This window comes from Stegastes partitus, unplaced genomic scaffold (genome assembly GCF_000690725.1).
Source record: "Stegastes partitus isolate 25-593 unplaced genomic scaffold, Stegastes_partitus-1.0.2 Scaffold2100, whole genome shotgun sequence".
Lineage (NCBI taxonomy): Eukaryota > Metazoa > Chordata > Actinopteri > Pomacentridae > Stegastes > Stegastes partitus.
In genome coordinates, this window is record NW_007579831.1 from 58,923 (window position 1) to 80,707 (window position 21,785).

General features: G+C 41.1%; 1 protein-coding gene across 3 annotated transcripts in view; it reads left to right on the plus strand.

The window, feature by feature from the left end:
- The window catches only part of agtpbp1 (ATP/GTP binding carboxypeptidase 1), a 29,086-nt gene extending 8,416 nt beyond the window's left edge, over positions 1 to 20,670 (plus strand). For 2 of the 3 annotated variants that reach the window (XM_008303941.1, XM_008303944.1), the window contains 21 exons: positions 30 to 176; positions 1,221 to 1,352; positions 1,572 to 1,665; positions 1,837 to 1,874; positions 2,194 to 2,402; positions 2,500 to 2,677; positions 3,728 to 3,822; positions 4,360 to 4,476; positions 4,756 to 5,522; positions 6,378 to 6,461; positions 6,714 to 6,803; positions 6,997 to 7,145; positions 7,333 to 7,420; positions 8,227 to 8,371; positions 8,940 to 9,090; positions 10,083 to 10,263; positions 10,485 to 10,614; positions 11,286 to 11,417; positions 12,667 to 12,843; positions 13,974 to 14,125; positions 18,320 to 20,670. In XM_008303941.1, the coding sequence (XP_008302163.1) occupies positions 30 to 176; positions 1,221 to 1,352; positions 1,572 to 1,665; positions 1,837 to 1,874; positions 2,194 to 2,402; positions 2,500 to 2,677; positions 3,728 to 3,822; positions 4,360 to 4,476; positions 4,756 to 5,522; positions 6,378 to 6,461; positions 6,714 to 6,803; positions 6,997 to 7,145; positions 7,333 to 7,420; positions 8,227 to 8,371; positions 8,940 to 9,090; positions 10,083 to 10,263; positions 10,485 to 10,614; positions 11,286 to 11,417; positions 12,667 to 12,843; positions 13,974 to 14,125; positions 18,320 to 18,497 (3,434 nt within the window). In that variant the 3' untranslated portion in view covers positions 18,498 to 20,670. The remainder of the gene's footprint in view (positions 1 to 29; positions 177 to 1,220; positions 1,353 to 1,571; positions 1,666 to 1,836; positions 1,875 to 2,193; positions 2,403 to 2,499; positions 2,678 to 3,727; positions 3,823 to 4,359; positions 4,477 to 4,755; positions 5,523 to 6,377; positions 6,462 to 6,713; positions 6,804 to 6,996; positions 7,146 to 7,332; positions 7,421 to 8,226; positions 8,372 to 8,939; positions 9,091 to 10,082; positions 10,264 to 10,484; positions 10,615 to 11,285; positions 11,418 to 12,666; positions 12,844 to 13,973; positions 14,126 to 18,319) is intronic. The other variant, XM_008303943.1, reaches the window with a different exon arrangement.
- Positions 20,671 to 21,785: the final 1,115 nt, after the last annotated feature.

Here is a 21,785-nt window from a genome sequence, read left to right on the forward strand (position 1 = left end):
GTTAATGCTGTTTTTGTTTTCTGTCTTAGGCCGAGGTCGCAGGGTGGGAGTATTTGTGTCCAAAGGAGGAACAGGAATATTATTCCAGATTCTGATCACTGCCAGTAAAGATTTACCTCCCAGTGAGGAACTCATGCTGCAGCTTCACTCCCTGCTGGCCAAGGTTGGCCCCAAAGGTATGCTTAATGTCACAGTGTAACACAAACACACACTGATACACAAACTGTATAAGCTGCTCATGCTTGTTGCTTCGCAGTTCCATTCGCCATTTATCCCTATCGAGGGCATCATCAGAGATTAGCCCCCAATCTGCTAGGTCCCCTGACACCAGCTCCTCCCATGTTTTCCTGGGTCTCCCCCTCTTTCTTTTTCCGACGACATACAAGTCCCTGATTTTGTTGATGAACTGAATACTACAGTAGACATGTCCGAACCATCTTAGACGGTGGTACCAGATCTCTGAATGAAGATCAACGAGGCCTAATTTCATACGAAGCTCACTTGAGCTGATGTGCACATCAGGCTTGATGTGGTACATCCAGCTCAGCATGGATTATAACACATTTATTTTAGCAATATTTTAAATTGTATGTCATTTTTCTTCACTGACTTTGCTGGCATAAAGCTACATGTAGTGGTGCATTACACCCACGTGTAGATCAGTGGAATAGCTTGAAACTAGCAGCGGGATGTGAATGCTCCTACATATGGTGACACACATACGTGTGTGTCCTTGGCTGCCTTCCAAGTTGTACATTTTTTCTTGTCAGTTTGTACTGCAGCTGTCTTCACAAAGTGCAGACTGTTGCATGTAGTTTGCACACAGTTGGGACACTCTACTTTGACGTATTAATGCACCTTAAACCTTGACTGACTCGTTCATATATCCATCGCAGTCAGCAAGCAAAATGAGCTGTCATCTGTCTGTGTACACTCTGCAGATGAGGCTTGTCTACACTTACATGAGACACAGTAACTGCACAGAGGATTGTCAGAAAAAATCATGCTGGTTTGCATAATACAAAATGTGACTTAGTTTATCAAATAGAGTTTGTCACAATGCATTTAATATGTTATGTATTGGGACATACTTAATCTTTCTTTGTCTCATGGGTATTGGAATGACCTCTTGTGTGATCAAAGAAGGAAAGAAAGAGACAAAACACTGAAATCTAGTGTTTATTTTCTGAATACTGACGTCGCAGCTTCTGTGTGTTCAGACAGAAAGTTTGGTGTGAAGGCACGTTTGAGTGGAGCTCTGAACGTCACCATCAACTTAATGAAACGGAACCTACAAAATACCAAACTTCTTCTGCCCTGCCTGCAGGTTCTCAGAGTTTACTCTACCAACTGTAAGTAACTCATAGCTGTGTGAAATACACTTGTCACAACTTTGCCTGACTCTCTTGGAGGTCAAGCAGGTCAAGAAATACTACACAATCTCTGACAGCACACTGATAAAAATCCTCATAATATATTTACTCTGTTATCTATTTAGTTGCAGTTTGTCTTTCTTTTTTTTTTTTAGTTTTGACCGATAACGTGTCTCTTTTGTGCCTGTTTATATAAAGCGGTGAATGCTATTTCTTTGGGCAAGAATGGTGTGGTCGAGCTGATGTTCAAAATTGTCGGCCCTTACTGCAAGAAGAACACAAGCCTGCTCAAGTGAGTGTTCGTCTCTGTTAATTAGCCAGCATAAAATCTGTGTTAAAACAAACCAGTGACATGCCCAAGCTACATCTCCTTGGCTTCTTTCCAACAGAATTTTTTAACATCTGTCATTGACGTTTGTGCAACAGACCGTGTAAGCCATTTGCCTTGTTTCCAAATCAACAGGGTAGCTCTGGACGCCCTGGGAGCACTGCTCAAATCCAGTGAGTAATTTGCTTTCTCACATTGACTTTTGACTCTTCAGTAGTTTAGTGATCTTTAATTAGCGTTTGTGTCCATGCAGTTCATTAATCCAAGTCATTCATTCATTAATCCGTTATCCATGATTGATTCTCTGTTTTGCTCTGAAGCAAATACTGTAATTGATCGTTCAACATGGATTTCAAGTTGCTTAACCCTCCAGCTTCCTCTTGTATACAGCTCACAGTTTCACTCATTGTGCTTCTCTTCCTTCTACAGCTACAAAGTGATGTGTTTCACTGCTTTTTTTCCTGCTTATTTTTCTTCTATTACCCTGTGCAGAAACTAATGCTCGTCGTGCAGTGGATGGCGGCCATGTGCCTGTCTTGCTTGCTCTGTACCTGGATTGGCATCGCAATGACACTCGGCATCGCCACATGCTGATTCGCAAAGGGCTGCTGGTCTGCCTCAGGAACATCACCAACATCAAACTGGGCAGAAAGGCGTTTATAGAGGCTGATGGCATGAGGATCCTCTACAACTCATCGACTGTGAGTGTAGAAAATAACATCTGAACGGCAAGTAATTACTCCACACGCATGCCGGCTCTCAGCTACTTTTCTACTCTCCGTGTGGGTTTGTTTCCAGGAGTGTCTCCCTGTGCGAACTCTGGATCCTCTGGTCAACACTTCAAGTCTCATCATGAGGAAGTGTTTTCCTAAGAACCGTCTGCCTCTGCCCACCATCAAATCAGCCTTCCATTATCAGCTGCCACATGTACCTGCTGTAGGGCCTGTAGCACAGCTGTACAGCCAGCCTCCTGGGGGTGAGGACACACAGCACTTAGAAACACACACAGATCACTAGAGTGTGCTCCAGCTTATCACTGTCTTCGCGCACGCATTATTGTTTAGTACAGACACGGGCACTATTTTACTGCAGTCATTGCTGCTCGGTTCAGTCCTTCATACCATACAGACACAAAAATAATGTCTAAATCGCCGGACCGACAACATTGTTAATGGGAACACTCTTGACACTGTTGCACACAATGTGCCTTTCAGGAAGAACAAGCCATCAGCTCAGCAACAAGCCCTTAAAGAAGGGTAAGACGTACATAATCTTCACGTCGCGTAGATTCACTCACTATTGCTTTCTCATTCACTTCACGTCACACTCTTAACGTCACTAACACATGACATGTGTTAGTAATAAAGATGCATAGTGTACATTACATTGTGTTTGCTTTCCACTACCAGATCAATGTGCTTGCATTATACTGTAAACTAATTTTCTGCCTTCATTAAGTCCACAGGCTTTCTGATGAAATGTTTTGTTTCTTCTTCCTTCAGTCTAATCTAAAATGAAAAATATCCTATCACAGTTTTATTTCATGTAGCATTGTGCTTATTTTAATTTTGAAATTCCACACATGACAAATTTTCCTCTTTTGTGTTTTGAACAATGCAAATCAAACCGCTGGCAACCCGCCACAGCCTCGGTGCTAAGTGCTGATTTGTTTAAGTTTCCAAAAACATGTCAGTGATGTCAATACTACCAACCGTGGAGAAACGTGTAAAAGCACAAGTGACTGCTAATACATGGACTTGTTAGTAAGACTCCCAGCTCATTTTGAGTTTGTGTTTGAAGAAATATCTTCAGTATTTCTTCTTTTCTCTGGATTACTCATCTCGTGATCATGGCTGCTTACATCTTTTTGTAAACATTTTCTCTCTTTCAATCAAAGCAATTAGACTCGGTTACTAAGATCACCAGAGCTCTACTAGTGGTGGTTCTGGAAAATAGTAAAGGCCCGTCTTGGGTGAAGAAAAAGTATTGGGTAAATAACTTCTGTGCATGTATGTGTCTTACCCAGTGGATGATGTGGTGGATGAAAGCGACGACAACGAGGAGACCGAGGCAGACTCAGATACTGAGAATGAAGAGGATGAGAAGGATCATCGCTCTGCGGTAATACTCAGCGCTCACATGTATACGCCACATTTCACACGACAACATTAAATGTTGCACTTGCCGTTTAAAGCATTGAGCAATTTTCCTCTGTGTGGTGGTGGTCTTCATTATTAAACTTGATCTATATATATTATAATTGGCGGTTTTGTGAAATGGCTTCTACTGCAAGTCCATGAGTCATACTGTATACTGTTATTGATATTTGCACTTCTTTAAATTTCCAGCTGAGGGCAGCCATAACTCACCAACCACAACTCACCAGCAACTGCCAAACACTCTCAAACCACTATGTCAAACATGTGTGACGTGTCTGACCCACCCATCACAACCAAATGAAACACAGATGTTGATTTCAAGTCATTCCTCAAAATAAGTGGATTTTGGGGACTTCTGTCATTTTCTTGTTATCGCTATTTCATTTTGTTACCCGTTTCCTCAATCTCATAATTAAAAAAAAAGAGAAACAGGTTTGATACAGATACAAATGCACAACAGACCATCTGAATTTTTACTTTTTTGTGTCCTCTCAATCAGAATGATGACATTGAAACCGACCTAAACAAGCTACATCCCAAAAAGACTCCTGGCCGTCCATTCGAAGAGTTGAGGCTCTATGAGAGGTTTTTCCTGGAGCTATCTGAAGACTTTCAGGTCAGTGTTTTCTACAGGACTCCTTGTTCTTCTTGTAACTGAAGACAGTTATTTTTGTTTCTGCTTCTATGTTTGGGTTTCATTGTTATGCTTGAGAAGGAATTCCACTCCCCGGTGGCAATGCATAATAAATAAGGCTATCTTTAGTGCCTAAACTGCAAAGTATTGTAGTTTTAGACCATGTGTATCAGTGTGTCTGTGTTTTGTGAGAATTACTACAAGACATAGTTTAGATTTTCACCACCATGGTCACTAAGAACATATATATTGTTCCTACAGGGGTTTAACTTTGAATGCTCAAAGAATACCTCCACCACATCTTCGTCAGCATCCTTCTCCTCATCATCAGCCTCGACTCGATCCACTCGGCCAATCATAGTGCCCACAGCTCAAGCCCTGTCCCCAAAGACCATCCCCATACCAAGCTCTCAGGAGGACTGCAACTCTATTAAACACACTCAGCCACCTCCCTCTGCTCCCACTCCCATCCCTCCCGTTCCTCTAACACCTCTCGAACTGGACACGATCCACCTGACCAAGGACCAAGACAAAAAAGAGGAGGCCCACATTCCTACTCCAGATGGGCATACGACCTTCACCAGGCCTCCTTCTCAAGGGCAGAGGATTGAACAGGAACTAGCTCATGCATTGGAGTGTGCCTCTCTAGACGAGGATAGGGCTCTGAATGCAGAAGAAGGATTAAAGGGAGTCAAGCAAGAGGGCTCTCCAGTCAACGCGACAAGGCACATACAGTCTCCTCTGCTCTTGGGGGGCATCGCTACACGCCGCGTGGGAGGTGGAGGCAGTAACTGGGGTTCAGATTGTGGCTCAGAGGGTGCCGAGGATGAGGGAGGGGAGGGAGCAGTCCTGGAGGTGCCGGACACGGCCCTCCTTCTGCCGCTGCATGACCCTGACTTGTACGTGGAGATGGTGAAGGGGACGCACTCTGTTCCACAGTACGCTGAAGTGGCTTACCCAGACTACTTTGGACATGTAGCTCCAACATTTAGGGAACCCCTCCTGGAGAGAGTTTACGGTGTACAGAGGTAAGATATTCAGCATGATATCTAAGGTATAAATAAAAAAACATGCAATTATAAGCAGCATAATACAACTAAAGAAGGAAATTAGTGTACCATCGTGTTTTTTTTTTTTTTTTTTTAAGAGAAAATGTAAAGAAATATCTTCAGGTATTCAGAATATTCTGAAGCTTTTGTAAATCTTTGACTAAACTAATTAAAGCCTGACTTGTGGGGCTGCAGACAGATGTTTAGGAACCTCAGTAACACTGATGTTGTTTTAGTAATGCTTTTTCCAAGGCTAAGTCAGAATACCAGCCGCAGTTTGCAACAAGTTAAAGGCCCCTAACGGTGATTATTTTTTACCTTGTTAATGTCCATAAGGAATCTTCTATACGCGGGGGAAAAAAAAAAAGATTATAAGGGAAAAAAGCAGTTTACACCATGGTCGAGCATTTCCACCCTGGAGCTGCAGTGTATCAATGACAGTCTCAAAAACTTGGATTCAAACTTCTGAGGTTGGAGCGAGAGAGGCAGGGACAAAGCAACAGTGTAGCCACACTTTAAGTCATTTTAAGATAGAAAAAGAAAAGAAAGACATGTTGCTTTGATGCACAGAGATGAGTTGTTTCAGGGTTAAATCAGTACCCAGAGACGGACTTTAAATCTAACCATGTGGCCACTTTGTGAGGCGCTCCTTATATACTTTCCAGTCTGTCAGCCTTTCTCACAGAATGCAACAGTTTACATTTTTAACTTTGCTGTACATGGAAGGTTAAGAAATTGTACTCAACCTAATTAACAAGCAATATTTTTAATGGAAAATATATTCCTCCATTCATTATGTTAACCAATAGGTTCTTTCTGGTTCTAACGCTGCAGGTCCAAGATATTCCAGGACATTGAGAGGTTGATTCATCCTAATGATATCCTGGATAAAGTAGTTTATGACCTGGACATTCCCAGGTGAGTTCCTGCTAACTTAAATCATGGCATCACTCTGGATAAACAGAGCTGCAATCATGACTTCTTGTCACCAGTGCATCAGCATTTGTTTTGAAGTGTTATTGTCCTTTGTCCTTTTCCTGATGATGATACTAAGAGGTGTGACATTCACAACGCAGATTGCTTCAATTTGTCATCAATATATTGAGAAGGGTAATGACTTTTCAAGAGTATAATTTGTCTCTTCTTAATATTGTGTTTGTTATGTTTCAGTTGTCCTGTGATTGAAGACAATGGCGAGTCACTGAAGTTCAACTCTCAGTTTGAGTCTGGTAACCTCAGGAAGGCGGTGCAAGTTAGAAAGTAAGTACTTTTTTGTGCATCTCTTTTAATGGAAGGAGTGATACATCCACAATTGGATGACCAGTTTTAATTAAATCACATTTTATTATAATAATAACATTTAAAGCTGTGGGAAAAAAGTGTTACATTTTGTGTTGTTTATGGTTGTTGTATGATGTTTGGGTCAACAGTTTATTTCGTGGTGTTTTTCCAGATTCGAGTATGACCTTGTGCTGAATTCAGACATCAACAGTAATCATTACCACCAGTGGTTTTACTTTGAAGTGAGCGGCATGCGCGTTGGAACCACCTACCGCTTCAACATCATCAACTGTGAGAAGTCAAACAGCCAGTTCAACTATGGTGAGAAGCAAAAGGACCATCTGACCCACATAGGATTAGTACTGTTTTTTCTTTTTTTAATAAACGTTTCATTAAATTAGACAGTGTTGGAATCAAAGGCACAATGAAAATATAGAACACTGATTAGTGAACTGAACATCAGACGGCATAATTTAACTTTTTTGCCTCTCTGCTTGTGTATGTGCAGGTATGCAGGTGCTGATGTACTCGGTGCAGGAGGCGATCAGCGGCAGGCCTCGCTGGGTCAGAACAGGAACAGACATCTGTTACTACAAGTAGGTACACTCAGAATGGAGGGGAGCTGGGGATATACTGAGGGCAAACGCAAACCTTTTTATCAGCGTCACAGTTGCAGGGGCAGGATCCCTGTCTTCATGCAGCATATGGATGAAATACATTTTATCTATCAAACAATGTAAGGGGAAACTCAAATCATTGATACACACTGTATAATTTATCGAGAACAAAAGCAAAACCAAAATTATTAACCTCCTCCTACCTGGACAGATTGAATTGGTGTTATGTGATGATTAAGGGTTTTCTTCTTCTTTTTTTAATTTTTTTTGACCAGTGTATATGAAGCACACTCTTGATTATTTTACAGCATTGTGCCTATCTATTTTATAGCTTTCTACATTAAGAAGAAATAAAATGAGGTAGAATTAATGGACAGAGTGCAGAAACACTTTCAAAAAGCATCCGTCACTCTGACTTACACACCCTCTATAGGTTGGTATTTTATTGGATGCATCAGTGTAATCCTAACACTGCTCAGTTCAATTTTAGTTTAAACTTTATGATACCTAAAATGTTACATTTCTTAAATGGGGTTCCATATTTATGTACATTATGGGGGAAGAGTATTAGAAACACCTCTGCAGTCACATTAATACATGCATTAATACATTTCCAACAATGTTATCAAGACCTGAGTGTTATATAGTAGGTAGAGTGTCCTTAAATTGTGTTGTATAGGGCTGCAATAGATTATACAAGTATATGTCACAAAGCGACCTTTGTATGTGTTATGAGTGCTGCTGTATGTTGTTCAGTTCATGAAATGTTCCTCCTTTCTCGATAGGAATCATTTTGCAAGGAGTTCCATTGCCGCTGGTGGTCAGAAGGGAAAGTCCTATTATACCCTGACCTTCAGCACAAACTTCAGCCACAAGGATGATGTCTGCTACTTCGCCTACCATTACCCTTACACATACTCTACACTTAAGGTAGTATTACAGTGCCAGTGTTTGCTTTAGCATTTAGTAATCTGATCCCCCAGTCTAATTTTGCTCCCTGCAAAAATGTCACTACCTCTGCATAGGGAATACCTTTAAATGTTGAGCTGACATTTTGGTGCTCCTACATATAGTGTGTTAGCATGCACGATTCTCCTGTTGCTAAACATCCCAAACCCTCAGTATAAAACCAGATGCAGCTCCCCCTTATAGATACTTTCGATTTGTTTCTACTGCGTTGTCATTTATTTGTCCTTCAAGACAACTGCTGTGCTCTCAAACGACTATACACTCATTATATTAATAGTTATGTAATTATGATTACATTTTGTCTGTATTTATCTAGGGCAATGCTGCACAATTGCTTATAATACAAGCATCAAAAGAGAGGCTCAATCTGAATCACTTGATTTCAAGTGGCCTAATAAATAGCCAGTGCAACAACACATCAGCAAAATGTCAAAAAAAAAAGACAAGAGGAATGGAGGCCTAAATGGAAGTTGTACATAATAGTATTAGTAACAGAGAAATAAAAACTGTAATTTGTCATTGCAAACAGATGCACTTGTCCAAACTGGAGGCTTTAAGAACACCTCAGATCTACTTGAGACAGGACGTACTGTGTGAAACCCTCGGAGGAAACAGCTGCCCTCTTCTCACCATCACTGCCATGCCAGAGTCGAACTCCAATGATCACATCTGTCAGTTTAGTAAGTGAAGCAATTAGTCTGTGTACATGTGTCTTTACTTACTCGCTATCACATTGTCATACCTGAGCAGAGCAATCTCAGGTGTAGGATTTTCATATATTGTGGAAAAAGTGAAAAGCAATGAAGCTTCACCAGTCACAGTGCTACTCTCTAGAACAGGGGTGGGCAATCCTGGTCCTCGAGGGCCACAATCCTGCATGGTTTAGATGTGTCCCTCTTCCAACAGACCTGATTCAAATGATCAGCTCATCGTCAAGCTCTGCAGAAACCTGATAACGATCCTGATCATTTGAATCAGGTGTGTTGGAAAACGGAAACATCTAAAACATGCAGGACTGTGGCCCTCAAGGACCAGGATTGCCCACCCCTGCTCTATAACAAGCTAAACAGGTAAACAAGGGATTGTGCAAACAGTGTGTTGGATGTTTGTTGTTTATATCCAGGTCTGATATTAAAGGTTTCCTCAGTTACAAATTTGCTCACTGACAAATGCAATTTGACATTTTTAGCATGCCAATTCCGCCTTGACTGCCGGGAATAGTCCCCATAACAAAGTAATCTTGGTTTAGAGGTCCTGCTCTGTTGCTTTTCTGAGTTTCATAAATTGAACTCTTTCAGGCAAAGACTACGTGTCTTCACTGTGTTGATGTTTGAGTCACTTTAGATTGTTTAGTTCCAAGTAATATTCATGTAATATATGAGTTAAACCTCCTCTGCGCCCTTTAAAAGACGAAGAAATTCACTTATAACAGACAGAAATGTTTCTCTCTCACTGATACTTTGAGAACATTTGGATGAATAGAACCGAGAACACCCGTTGGGGTACCAGGGCATGTTAGAATTTCCCAAATAGGTTTGCAGTCCAGCGTTGTTCACTGACACAGTTTCTCAGCTGTGAAAAACTTGAAATTGAAGATTTTTTTTTCTTCTTCTTCCATCTTCCTGTGCTTGTGTTTGTGCTGTGCTCTCGCTCTCTCTCTCTCACTCTTCAGGGAATCGTCCATTGATCTTCTTGTCGGCCAGAGTGCACCCCGGAGAGACCAACGCCAGCTGGGTAATGAAGGGCACGCTGGAGTTCCTGATGGGCACCAGCCCGCTGGCAGCCAGCCTGAGGGAGGCTTACATCTTCAAGATTGTCCCCATGCTCAACCCTGATGGAGTTGTAAATGGAAAGTGAGTAAAAAAGACTTTGAACAAAATTAACACACACTCCCAACTTTCAGCTATACACACTGAAGACGCAACACATCCGCTGAACCTGGGCCTGCACGCTGGTCACAGCTTTATGTATATTAACACACACAAGATCTTGTCTCGAAGGATTTCTCCAGCTGTTGCTCTTTGTCCTCCACTCTGTATCCTTCCCCTCTTTCGCCATCTCCTTTCTGCTGTAGTCATCGTTGTTCTCTGAGTGGAGAGGATTTGAATCGCCAGTGGCAGAATCCCAGTCCTGAGCTCCACCCCACCATCTACCACACTAAGAGCCTGCTGCAGTACCTTGCACACATACAAAGGGCACCACTGGTATGACCTCTAATTAACTGGACCTAAATTACTTTGGGGCATTTCGCCACATCATTTTTCATTGACTCCTTGTTAATAATGGTGCCTTTTTTTCCCCCTGTTCAGCTGCACATGCTGTTTAGCTGCATGTTTGCTAAATTTCACTAAAATTTAACATTACTAAATCACCACATTAGTTTTACGACATTAACGACTCGCCATAAACAACCATCTCTGCTGGTTCTGTGCTACACTTTCTGTCAGCAAGTTAGATGTAATGGGTAATTCTTTTTATGGAAGATTTGTTTACAGTCCAAAGGGTTGTGCATTAAAGGCACAAAGCAATGTGAGACTGCAAGGAGCGCAAATGGACCTCAGGTTTACTCAGGGAAATGTTGTTCTCTGAGTCACCAGTGTATTATTTATTTAAAGCATAAGAGTGCATGAGTTTTGTTTTGATGATGATACAAAAAAATTAGCATTGGTGTATAACAGTTCCTCGTGCTCGTGTATATTTTATTTATTATTTTTAAACATTATTTTAATTATTTTACCACTTCAGTACCAATGTCTTAGGGCAAATATACACGATATACAACCTCAGTCTCTTTCTCCCTCCACTTCCTGTCTGTGTATGCGTGTCTGTATGTGTGTGTGTGCGTGTGTGTATGTGTGTGTGTGTGGGTTCACAGGTGTTCTGCGACTACCATGGTCATTCCAGAAAGAAGAACGTGTTCATGTACGGCTGCAGTGTGAAAGAGACAGTCTGGCAGTCCAATATTAGTGCAACATCGAGTTACTTACAGGAGGACCTTGGATACAGGGTGAACACACACACACACACACACACACACACACACACAAAATGTGTTTGTAAGTCTACAAAAGTAATGCATAAACTCAGAACTTTCCCTCTATTTTAAATTAATGTTCTCACATCTGTGAATTTTAAGTGCAGTGAACTCAGTCTCAGTACGATCAGGTCGCCATTTTTAAGTTATGCTCCTCTTACCTCTGAAAAGGTATGCTGTCAGGCAGCTCATATTTGAACCAATCAGCTGCAACATTAAACCACTGACAGGTGACGTGAATAACATTGATTATCTTGTTAAAATGGCACCTGTCAACGGGTGCGATATATTAGGCAGTAAGGAAAAGTCAGTTAATCAAGTCGATATGTTGGAAACAGGAAACATAGGCAAGTATAGGAATCTGAGGGCCACAGTATGACGGCTATTCTATACCTACCAAAAGTTGTCTGAGGAAGGACAACTGGGAAGCTGCCGACAGGGTCACGGGTGCTCAAGGCTAAGTGATGCACATGGGGAGTGAAGGCTGCCGTGTGGTCCGGTCCCTCAGAACAGCAACTGTGGCACAAACTGTTGAAAACCTAATGCTGGCTATGATAAAAAGTGTCAGAGTGCATTACAGCTCGCTGTGTACTGGGCTGTGTAGCCACAGAACAGTCAAAATAGCCGTGCTGACCGCTGACTGTGACTGAAAGTGCCAAGAACCCAACAATGGAGGAAGACGGCCTGGTCTGATAAATCATGTTTATTCTTTTACGTCATATGGACAACCGGTTCGTTTTTTCTTCTCCTACCTGTTGCCTTGGATTTTCTTATTCAGTTCGGTGTAAATCCCTAATTTCTACTATATATGTAATGACACCTCATCTGTTGGCTTTTTTACACTGATGCCACCTCTTGTCTGACACACATGGTCAAATTTGTTTTAGTTTACTTACAAAATTTTACTCATTCATTTTGAATGTTCCTCTACTCTGGGAAGAATGTATTTTTTCTTTACTTTCACTGGTACCTCTGTGCATTCGGGGATGCAAACAAACTGATTTTTTGCTAAGCAGAATGCTTATAAAGTAGCACAACACAGAATTTCCTGGTGGACATACAGCTTCAGGCTACAAACCTACAGCAAACTCAGTGCTGCTCTGTATGCACACCTGCTGGACACAGTTGTGTACTTCGTCATCTGCCCCCCCAGTGCACTAACGCACACACACACCTACACAAAAAAATTCAGACGTCTCAAACAATTCCATGTGTTTCTCAGGCGCTTCCTAAGATCCTGTCCCAGATCGCCCCAGCCTTCAGCATGGCGAGCTGCAGTTTTGTTGTGGAGCGCTCCAAAGAGTCAACTGCCCGAGTAGTTGTGTGGAGAGAGATCGGCGTACAACGCAGCTACACCATGGAGAGCACGCTCTGTGGCTGTGACCAGGGCAAATATAAGGTAATTATTGGGTATGGATGAATAAAAGAGCAGGCCAGGGTTATGCAGTTCAAAACAACAACCTTGCAATTATTATTTTTTTACTTCGATCAGCTTCTAATTTAGATTTTTTGTTGAGATTGTGGACTAATATATATATGTAAATACTAATTAGTGAAGCATAGTGTAGGAGGCCAGAGAAATTAACTTTACAAATCTTAACAAAGACTAACCTTTTACAGAGAATTCCTTTCTAAGCAGGTGTGTTGGTTACTTTTCTTTTCACTTAGTTTTCCTTTACTTTAAGGGAGTTGCCCCCACAGATCTCCACGTGTCCACCAGGTGGAGCTGTGGTGCTTCTCTTTTTTCCCCCCTCTTACTCTTTGCTTCCTATCTGTCCTTTCGTCTCCTTCCCTTTTGGCTGCCTTACCTCCCTTTCTTCCCACTCTTCATGTCTTTCCATCCCAGCTGATTTCCTTTCTACTCTATTTTGCCAATGTCAACATCTAACATATTCAGAGTCTTGGGATACCATTTTGGCTCTGATTAGCACCCCCCACTGGTTTGTGTGGAAGTGTTTGTCCAGATGTGCAGGAACTAATGTCTGTTGAATTGCGGCTGCATATCTCTGTGGCCAGGCCAAGTTTAGATGTTCCTAGCTCTACTCTGGGGAAAAAAAGGAACATGAAAGTTTTTTGGTTCAGTTGGAGGTTAGCTTTGTGTGTGTGTGTGTGTGTGTGTGTGTGTGTGTCCCTATGCGAGTCTTCATTTACTCATATGACTGAACAGTGCTGTGCATGCTTTGGTAGGGTTGCAGGTGCATATGTGTTTGAATGTGCGCTTCCTCAAAATGAAATGTATTATCATGTTTCGACATGAAAAGTTTCCTCGCCAAGTGCTTTGCAGCATTGAGAATTGGGCCGTTTGAAGATGGACAATGGCTCTATCCCCAGGCTCCACAGCAGCTATAAAAACCCACAGCAGTCATTTTAAAGTAGATTTCAGTCAGACCTTTGTAGTTATTTTGAAATGTATCTGTATATTGAAAGCGCCTGCAAGTTTGTGTGACTGATGCTTTTGTGTGCGAGTATTTTCCTGGCGAACGTATTAGTGTTTGAATTCTTTGTGACACGCACACGCGTCCTCTCCAGGGTCTTCAGATCGGCACCAGGGAGCTGGAGGAGATGGGAGCTCAGTTCTGCATGGCCCTGCTCAGGCTGAAGAGGCTGACGGGCCTCCGCAACCACCAACACCTGCTGGATTTGGAAAGCGATATCATTGGGACGCAGACTAAAGTGGCCAGGTCAGTAATGTGCAACATGCTTCAAACTGACACGCACACACTTAATTCAATACGCTGAGAGACTCGTGAAACAAACCATATGAGGCTGAAGTACAGATGGGTGACAAATTAAAGGCAAAAAGCTGAATGCTTGGTTCCCACAGCGAGATCATCCCGTGGCTCTGTTATGTGAGGTAGGAGCATTTTGCCGGCATGGATTGGATCCACTTGTCCTCTTAGAGAGAGAGGTCACTGCAGTGGTCATCTTTATCCTGTGATGAGAAGAATGTGGTGGTAGATTTAGTTTATTGTTGTTTTCTTTTCTTCTGCATTTTATTTTAGATGTTTTTCTTATATATATGTTTAATTTAGACCTAAAAGTTGACAGACAGGAAATTATTTTTGTTTGTTTTGCCTTGATTTAAATCATGCAGATTAAGTAAAAAATCGTTCTAAATGATCACCTTTATCCTAGGACCAAACCTTTCTCTCCTAATAGTAGTGTTAGGTCACTGAATGGTTTGATGAAAATGATGTAAATCATTTGCTCTGGCCTTCACAGTCACCAGATCTCAACTCAACTGAACATCGAATAACAGATTTTGGAGTGCTGTGGTAGACAGCGCCCTCTATCACTGTCATCAAAACACCCAATGAGGCAATGTCTTCTGGAAGAATGTTGTTCAGACTTCCAGAGACGTAGAGAACCGATGCCAAGACATTGGCCCTACACCAGATACTTTATGTTGATTTTCATTTAATTCGCCGCCCTTCTTTCTCTGCTCTTTAATTTTATTGAAGTAACAAAGCAGGCTTGAATCGCTGATGTCATAAACCTTCTTTGTTTTTCTTTTTGACTTTCTGGATGTTGTTATCCTCATGCAGCCTTCTAAAAATATATGAGATTTAAAAATTTTTTTGCTATGAGTTCTATTTGGAAGGCAGAAAGCAGTTATAGGCTTTTTTTTTTTTTTTATCTGCACGAAACATCCTTAATGCTGCCAGATACATCCCCCCTTGGTACTGATACTCAGCGGTGTGACTGTCACTCCGGCTCTCCTCTGAAGAGCTACTCAAGAAACAAATGAAGGCCTGCATTTATGCAGGGCTGCTGTGAGCATCATTGAAATTCTATCAGTGATCATGTGTGATGAATATAATGAAAACTCTGGAGTGAGAGGGGAGCGGGTATGAATAATTGTCTGTAGTGTCAGTATTTCTCTAAGATAGGGCACAACACAGTCTCACTATCTTTTTATGTGTGTGTGTTTGTTTTTGATAAAACATTTACATCTACGCGATAGAGTTCTCAGGGCCACATTGAACAGTCGATGGCACAGAATTATACAATGTGAATTGAACATGACATCCAGTCTGCCTCCCTGCATAGTTGAAACATGCAAAAAGCAGAAAAGGAGTGTATTAATTAAATATTAGTGTCAGAGCCTTGACCTCGCCAACTTAAGTGTGAGTGTATTTAAAGGAACGGCAACGTTCACTCTGATGATAATTCAGCTGAAAGACCGGTGCTGGTCTCACCAATACAACATGTTGTATCTCTGCGTTGTTCATACCTACTGTCACATGGTGTTAAGTAATGATAACTATTGCAAAATTAACCAACAGCTCGAAGGGATTAGCCTCGCCCAGTCATCAGAAAATCAATCTTGGTGTCAGTTTTGGTGTTTTCATATGGAAAGATGTCAGCCATTGTGGGATTCCAGCTTCTTGATTTGTTGCTTTGTCGCTGTTTCGTTCTGCTTCAGACTAACATTTGGATAAGATAAGGCTTCACAAGTGCTATATCAGGCTCTGGGGGATTGCCATTGACTTTGTACGCTCTTACACTGCATAGGCTAAACGATTAAACTGTAGCTGTTACATTATTAAATACCGAAATTAACCGCTATATTTTCTAATTTAATTAAAAAACAGTAAGTGGAAGAGTAGTGAAATCATCCTTTTCCACACAAGAGAAGAAGTCAAGTATCAAGTTGATGATCCAATGTTAAGCATTTAGACATTTTTAGATTTTAAAGAAGAACCAAAAATAGAGTATAATGGTGAAAATATGAGCAGGGTTTTAACTCTAAACTTAGGATCCAAGCCTAAAAACAGACTCATTCAAGAATGGTAGTTGCACTCAAGTTTTTTCGGACTTCATCCATATTTTAAGGAATGACATCAGACAGTGAGTCAGCACTACTTTTCTTCATCCTAAAAAATAATAAAAAAATCCCCCCATACCTTCATGCGGTATCTAATCAACCTGATTGAAATTACCTGTTCAGAAATATGAGGTCCACACAGATTAGATTTAGTTCAACACAGCCAATAAATTATTAAATGTGGCCAAACCCAAGCTGCGACCACAAAGGTTATCTTAACTTCTTTTTATTTTTATATCACGTCAGCGTTCACTCCTCCGAAGCTTTGTTAAAGCAGTTGGTTCACAAGAGCGGCTTTATACTGGAAACCACTTAATGCTTACATCTCTTTCTCTCTGCATCTCCCAGTCTCTCTCTCTCTCTTACTAACCTACTCTACTCTCATATTGATATATTCATTTATCATTTATGTGTGTGATCATTAAGGGACTCCAAATGTGTTCTGGTGCTTGTGTGTGTGTGTGTGTGTTTTCGTCAGAACCCTTTGGGATTGGTCCCTCTCATCCCGGATTTATGGGTTTATGCGTGGGGCTCGGTATGGTACCACTTACCATTTAAAAGGTCATAACAACAATGATACTGTGGCCATTGGGAGGCGTCTGCAAACAACTCGGTGTCTCCGAGTGCGTAAATGGGTGGATGCGAGCACGGGTCTGTTTTTTTTTGTGCGAGTTTAACGAGGACAAAATGAGAAAGGTATTAAGGGGTTTGCAAATGTGGAGGTTTGTTCTTATGTCACTGACAGTAATTGGGGTTTTAATGTTCATCTATGGATCTTTCTATTAGACTCTCTATGAAGATAACTGCAGCCGGTGGATACTGAAAATGTAGCCCAAAGAAAAGGGAAAAATTGGGTTTGGTATTTCTGTAATGGCCCCGTAATGGCTGACACACAACTTTCACTATCTGTTTGGACAACATACTGTCCATCCACATCATTACACACACACACTCTCACACACACATTACCTCAAACACACATTTACTGTACATATACTGACGCACTATTTCTCTGTATCTCTGTCTCTCTCATGCACTCACACTCCGGCGAGCTTGGTGGGAGATCATTGTCTGAGCCCCCTGATCGACTGTCTCCCTGGGATCACATTTCAGACCATTAACACCATTAAAAACCCACTAAAGCCACTAAAACCTCAAAGAACCAGCAACCATTTAACCATTAAGACCCATAGGAGGGGAAAAAAAAAACAAAACAGCCTGACTGGTTGGAACACACGAAGCACCGTTTGTTAGCAGCCTTTTAAAAATATATGTTAATGTTTGTAATATTGTCGTAGACTTAGTGTCTGTTGTTGGGACGTTTTTCAAGCAAAATATTAGCATTTTGTTTTGGATATATTTTTGATTTTTATCTGTTATTAATGGATAGAAAATTACACAGCAGCAATTTTAAGAAGCAAGAAGATTTTTTTGCCTTTATTTTAGTAGCACAGAAGAAATAAACAAAGAGGAAATATGGAGAAGGGAGGAGGAGAGTGACATACAGTAAAGGTCGAACAAGCCGGAAGTTACACTGGAGACTTGGCCTGTGTGCCACTCGGCCATTGTTTGTGACTCATCGATGATTTAGGTCGTTCATCGAGCAAAAATGCTTCACATTCTTTTCTTCCAGTTTGCTGCATTTTGTGTTTTATAAATTTGGCAAAACAGGAATTTTGTCTTTTTATGAACTAAATAAAAATAAATCAGATAATTGATGCATCAATTAGTAATAAAAGTAATCAATAGCCCTACAGTTATTATTTTCAATTCTTTAACTAAACATGTCATGAAGCCAAACAAACATGGTTCTTTTATGTATTTATTTACTTTATTAAACCTTTCAACTAAGAAAAGACTGGTTCAGATAAAGAATATCAGTGTCCTGACAGCCATGTTTGTGTCTTTGTGATTTCAACAAATGAATGTCACATCTGTATGTTTTGAAGGACAGCCTGCGACAGCTTTTTCACATCATAATAACTCTCAGTTAAATGTCAATGAATCTGTGACACTTGTGTGAATGACTTTATATTTTGTTCTCCAGCAGCTGCTCCACCACCTATGTACTGGAGGAAGACGAGCCGTCCTTTCTGGAAGCGATAGACTACAGCGCAGAAAGCAACGACGAGGAGGCGGAGCCTGAAAACGAGCACACTGGCGAAGTTCACGAGCATCCCGATCAGCTGTCGGACTCTGATACTAATCACAGGGACCAGTGTTGAGGTGTTCGTCTCCTCCACACCTGGCAGTTTGAGCTTTTAACCAGCCAGTGCCTGGGTTGATAGCTGGTCTAAAAAAACATAAACACACAGGTCAAATAGTCAGAACCCGCACCTCTCACTTTGACTGGTGGATAAATAGATTAGATTTACACCTGACCCTATTGTATAGACACTTAACAATGGTACGTAGGCACCCCTCAGGTGCTCTTCTCCCAGACGGATTTGTTTTGCTGGAGCTGACCAGTCGCTCCTGTGCTCCACCTGCCTTTCACTTCTGATGGACTGATAAGAGGCACAGTAAGAATCAGGATGGATTTCAATGAATGTTTCCACCTTTCACCACTATACTATAACCTTCATGAACTGTAAACCTTGACCTCAGACACCATATAGCCTCTGAGATTCACATATAGCTATCCAGAGCTGCAAACAGCAGGCAACGCCGATGCTTAACTTGAACCCTTGTTCACTTATCCTTTTTTCCAAAGTCAATCTTACAGTGAAGCGACTTTCCAGGGCTGTGCTAGTGTTATAGACCCAGTGGCTTCTCTAGTTTTTAAATCCTCTCTCACCTGTGAGATGAAAACACTCTTCCAGGTGATGGAGGGAAACTGGATCTCCCCCCCACCGACCAGCTTAGAGATCCAATCACCTGCCTTCTTATTTCCTTTATTCAGTCTTACCCTGCACTTTAACTTTATACTCCTTTAGTTGGTTTAGGCCTTCGTTGCTTCCCTCCTTCTTTGCTTCTGTTTTTTTTCTTTCCCCCCCCGACAAGCCAAGGTATCTGTGTCTAAATGGGATGCAGGGACGACCAAACAGCTCTCATATCTTAACATCCCAAGTGTCTCATGCAGAAAAACCTACTCAGATGTTACTACACTTGAGCCGTGACCTCACTTCTTCTCCTCTGTAAAACGCCTCCCTCTTCGGCCACATGGTCCGATCGCCCATGTGCTGTTTGCCTTGCTTTATCCAAAACTATATCACACAAACGTAGAATGTTCACGTCTTTACGACAGACCTTGTACAGTACATGAGATGCAGATGTAAACACCACAAACTAACACAGGTAATGGTTTGAGTTCCTTCATCGTCATCATCATCACGCACAACAGTTTAAAAAGGAATGTATAATATCCACGTGCACTCTTGGTGTTTTTAAAATTGTAGACGGTAACTATAAAAGCTGTAACGAACAAGACGCATGAGCCGCAGAGAGCAGGAGACCCTGTTGCACTTTGGACAAACACTATACATGCAAAACAAAGAAACTGAACAAAGAGTCACTTTACACGTCACAGTTTGCAAAAACCTCAACGTCAGTCACCTCATTAGTTTTAAGTTCTCGGAGTCAGAGTAATGTTTTAAAAGCTATACTGGAATTTAGTTTCCTTTTTATCCCTCCCTCATGTGTGTACATTTTGTGGATTTACTTAGGAGAGACCCGTGCATTAAAAAACAAAGACGGTGCTGTGTATCAAGAGTATAAAAGAGGTTGTTTTCTTTCTCCATTTATGGAGATGAGGTATGTTTCTGTTGCATTTGTACAAATAGCGCATGGCTCTTTTTTTGTTTTTTTAATTTATTAAATATTGTTTCTGGGATGCATCCTGTATGTGTGTGAGTCATTTTCAGTGTGCGAGCGAGCACTGTGTCTGTCTGTCTGTGTGTGTGTGTGCAGGAGTTTAAGTTATTCCATTATTCAGCCGGGCTAATGCTCTTAAAGTGTGTTTCTTCTTTCAATTTGATTATCCACTCTCACTCTCCTTCACTCCCCCAATAATTTTCTCTCTCTCTCTCTCTTCTTCCTTCTAAACCCCCCTTTTCTCTCTCGTCATTTTTATGTCTTTCTCTCGGCTCTACTTCCTTTCAAATTTTTGCTCGTGAACATCTTAAAAAAAACCCAGAGACGCTATTGTGCTGGGTTTGTGTATGTGTGTGTGTGTGAGGAATACGTGTAATGTATGTGGAAATAATGTCAGTACAAATACGAGAATTGCTGTTATATTTATGTTTGTAGCAGTTTATGTCGACACAATGCTGGGCTACTTTTTGTTATGTTGGGAGGTAAACAAGTGGAGATAGCAGCTCATTTTAAGTTGATTGTAACGCAGAAAACTGAAGCTACGAGTGTAGACGTGGGAAATAAAATGTGAATATAGCAAACTGCTCCATGTCGTCTTGTTTTTCTTCTTACTCAAAGTGTTCCGTATATTGAGGTGCTTCGCCACACTCGCACATGTTTCCATAAGCCTCGCCTGAATGAACATTAAATTCACATAACATTTGTCCTCATGAAGACAATTTTCTTCAGACTGAGCGAAGCAGCTGTAATGGATCCTAACCGAGTTATTGGTGTGACTGGCAGACCAAACCAGAGGTGCGGAGGGGAACGTTTTTCTTACAACCTTAGTGTTCTTCCACATTTTTTGGCTTGAAATCTTTGGCAGATATTGGTTCAGAAAACTGCATTAAAGTGGATCTATTTAAACAAATATGTTTTCAGAGCGCCATGTAACTGAATCCTTCCAATCAGCCCGTGAAGGGAAAAAAGCTGGTTTGTTAATCATGCATCCATTAAGGGATTCATGTTTTCTCTATCATGAAAACATCATGAAACAAGATGCCATATGTACATTTGAAGCACTGTTTGTTGATGTTTTGTCATTATTATTCCTGTCCACGCTGAAAAGATTTCCTTCCTAAATCCACAATCCTCATTCTGTGCAGGAAATTATTTCAAAGTTCAACACTGTTAAAATGAGACTTCAGTTGGCTGAGTTTGACAAATTAACTGGGTATCTTTCAGAGTGTAAACACGGAAACACTGTCTGTGGAAACAGAGGAAGATTTGCTATAAAAACAAAGTAATTTTGGAAGATATCCACTCAGACTGCTCAAACATATTAGCTTCTGCTGAAATTCAGAAAGCATTTTTATTTCCAGTCTCTTAGACTGAGATTGGATTAGAAAGGGGATTTTATTCACGGCTGTTGTGGAGCAACAATGACAATAACAAATTTCTGTCAGTGTTCATGTCAGCATGCGAGTACTGATGAAGAAAATGTTTGAAAAGGTGAACCTGCATCTTAATTCTATCCCATATGCAGCCACATACGGTGTTTGTTGTCAGAAGCCTGGTGACTTCAGTAGACTTTGCATCTTTTTTAAAAATGGAGAAATGTTTCATTGGTGAATCTAAACAGATCTGTTTCAAGGTCAGCAACTTGTCAACTCTTTAAACATCCCCTCCAGGCACGTTCAAAGATACAGCGTTGAAACACT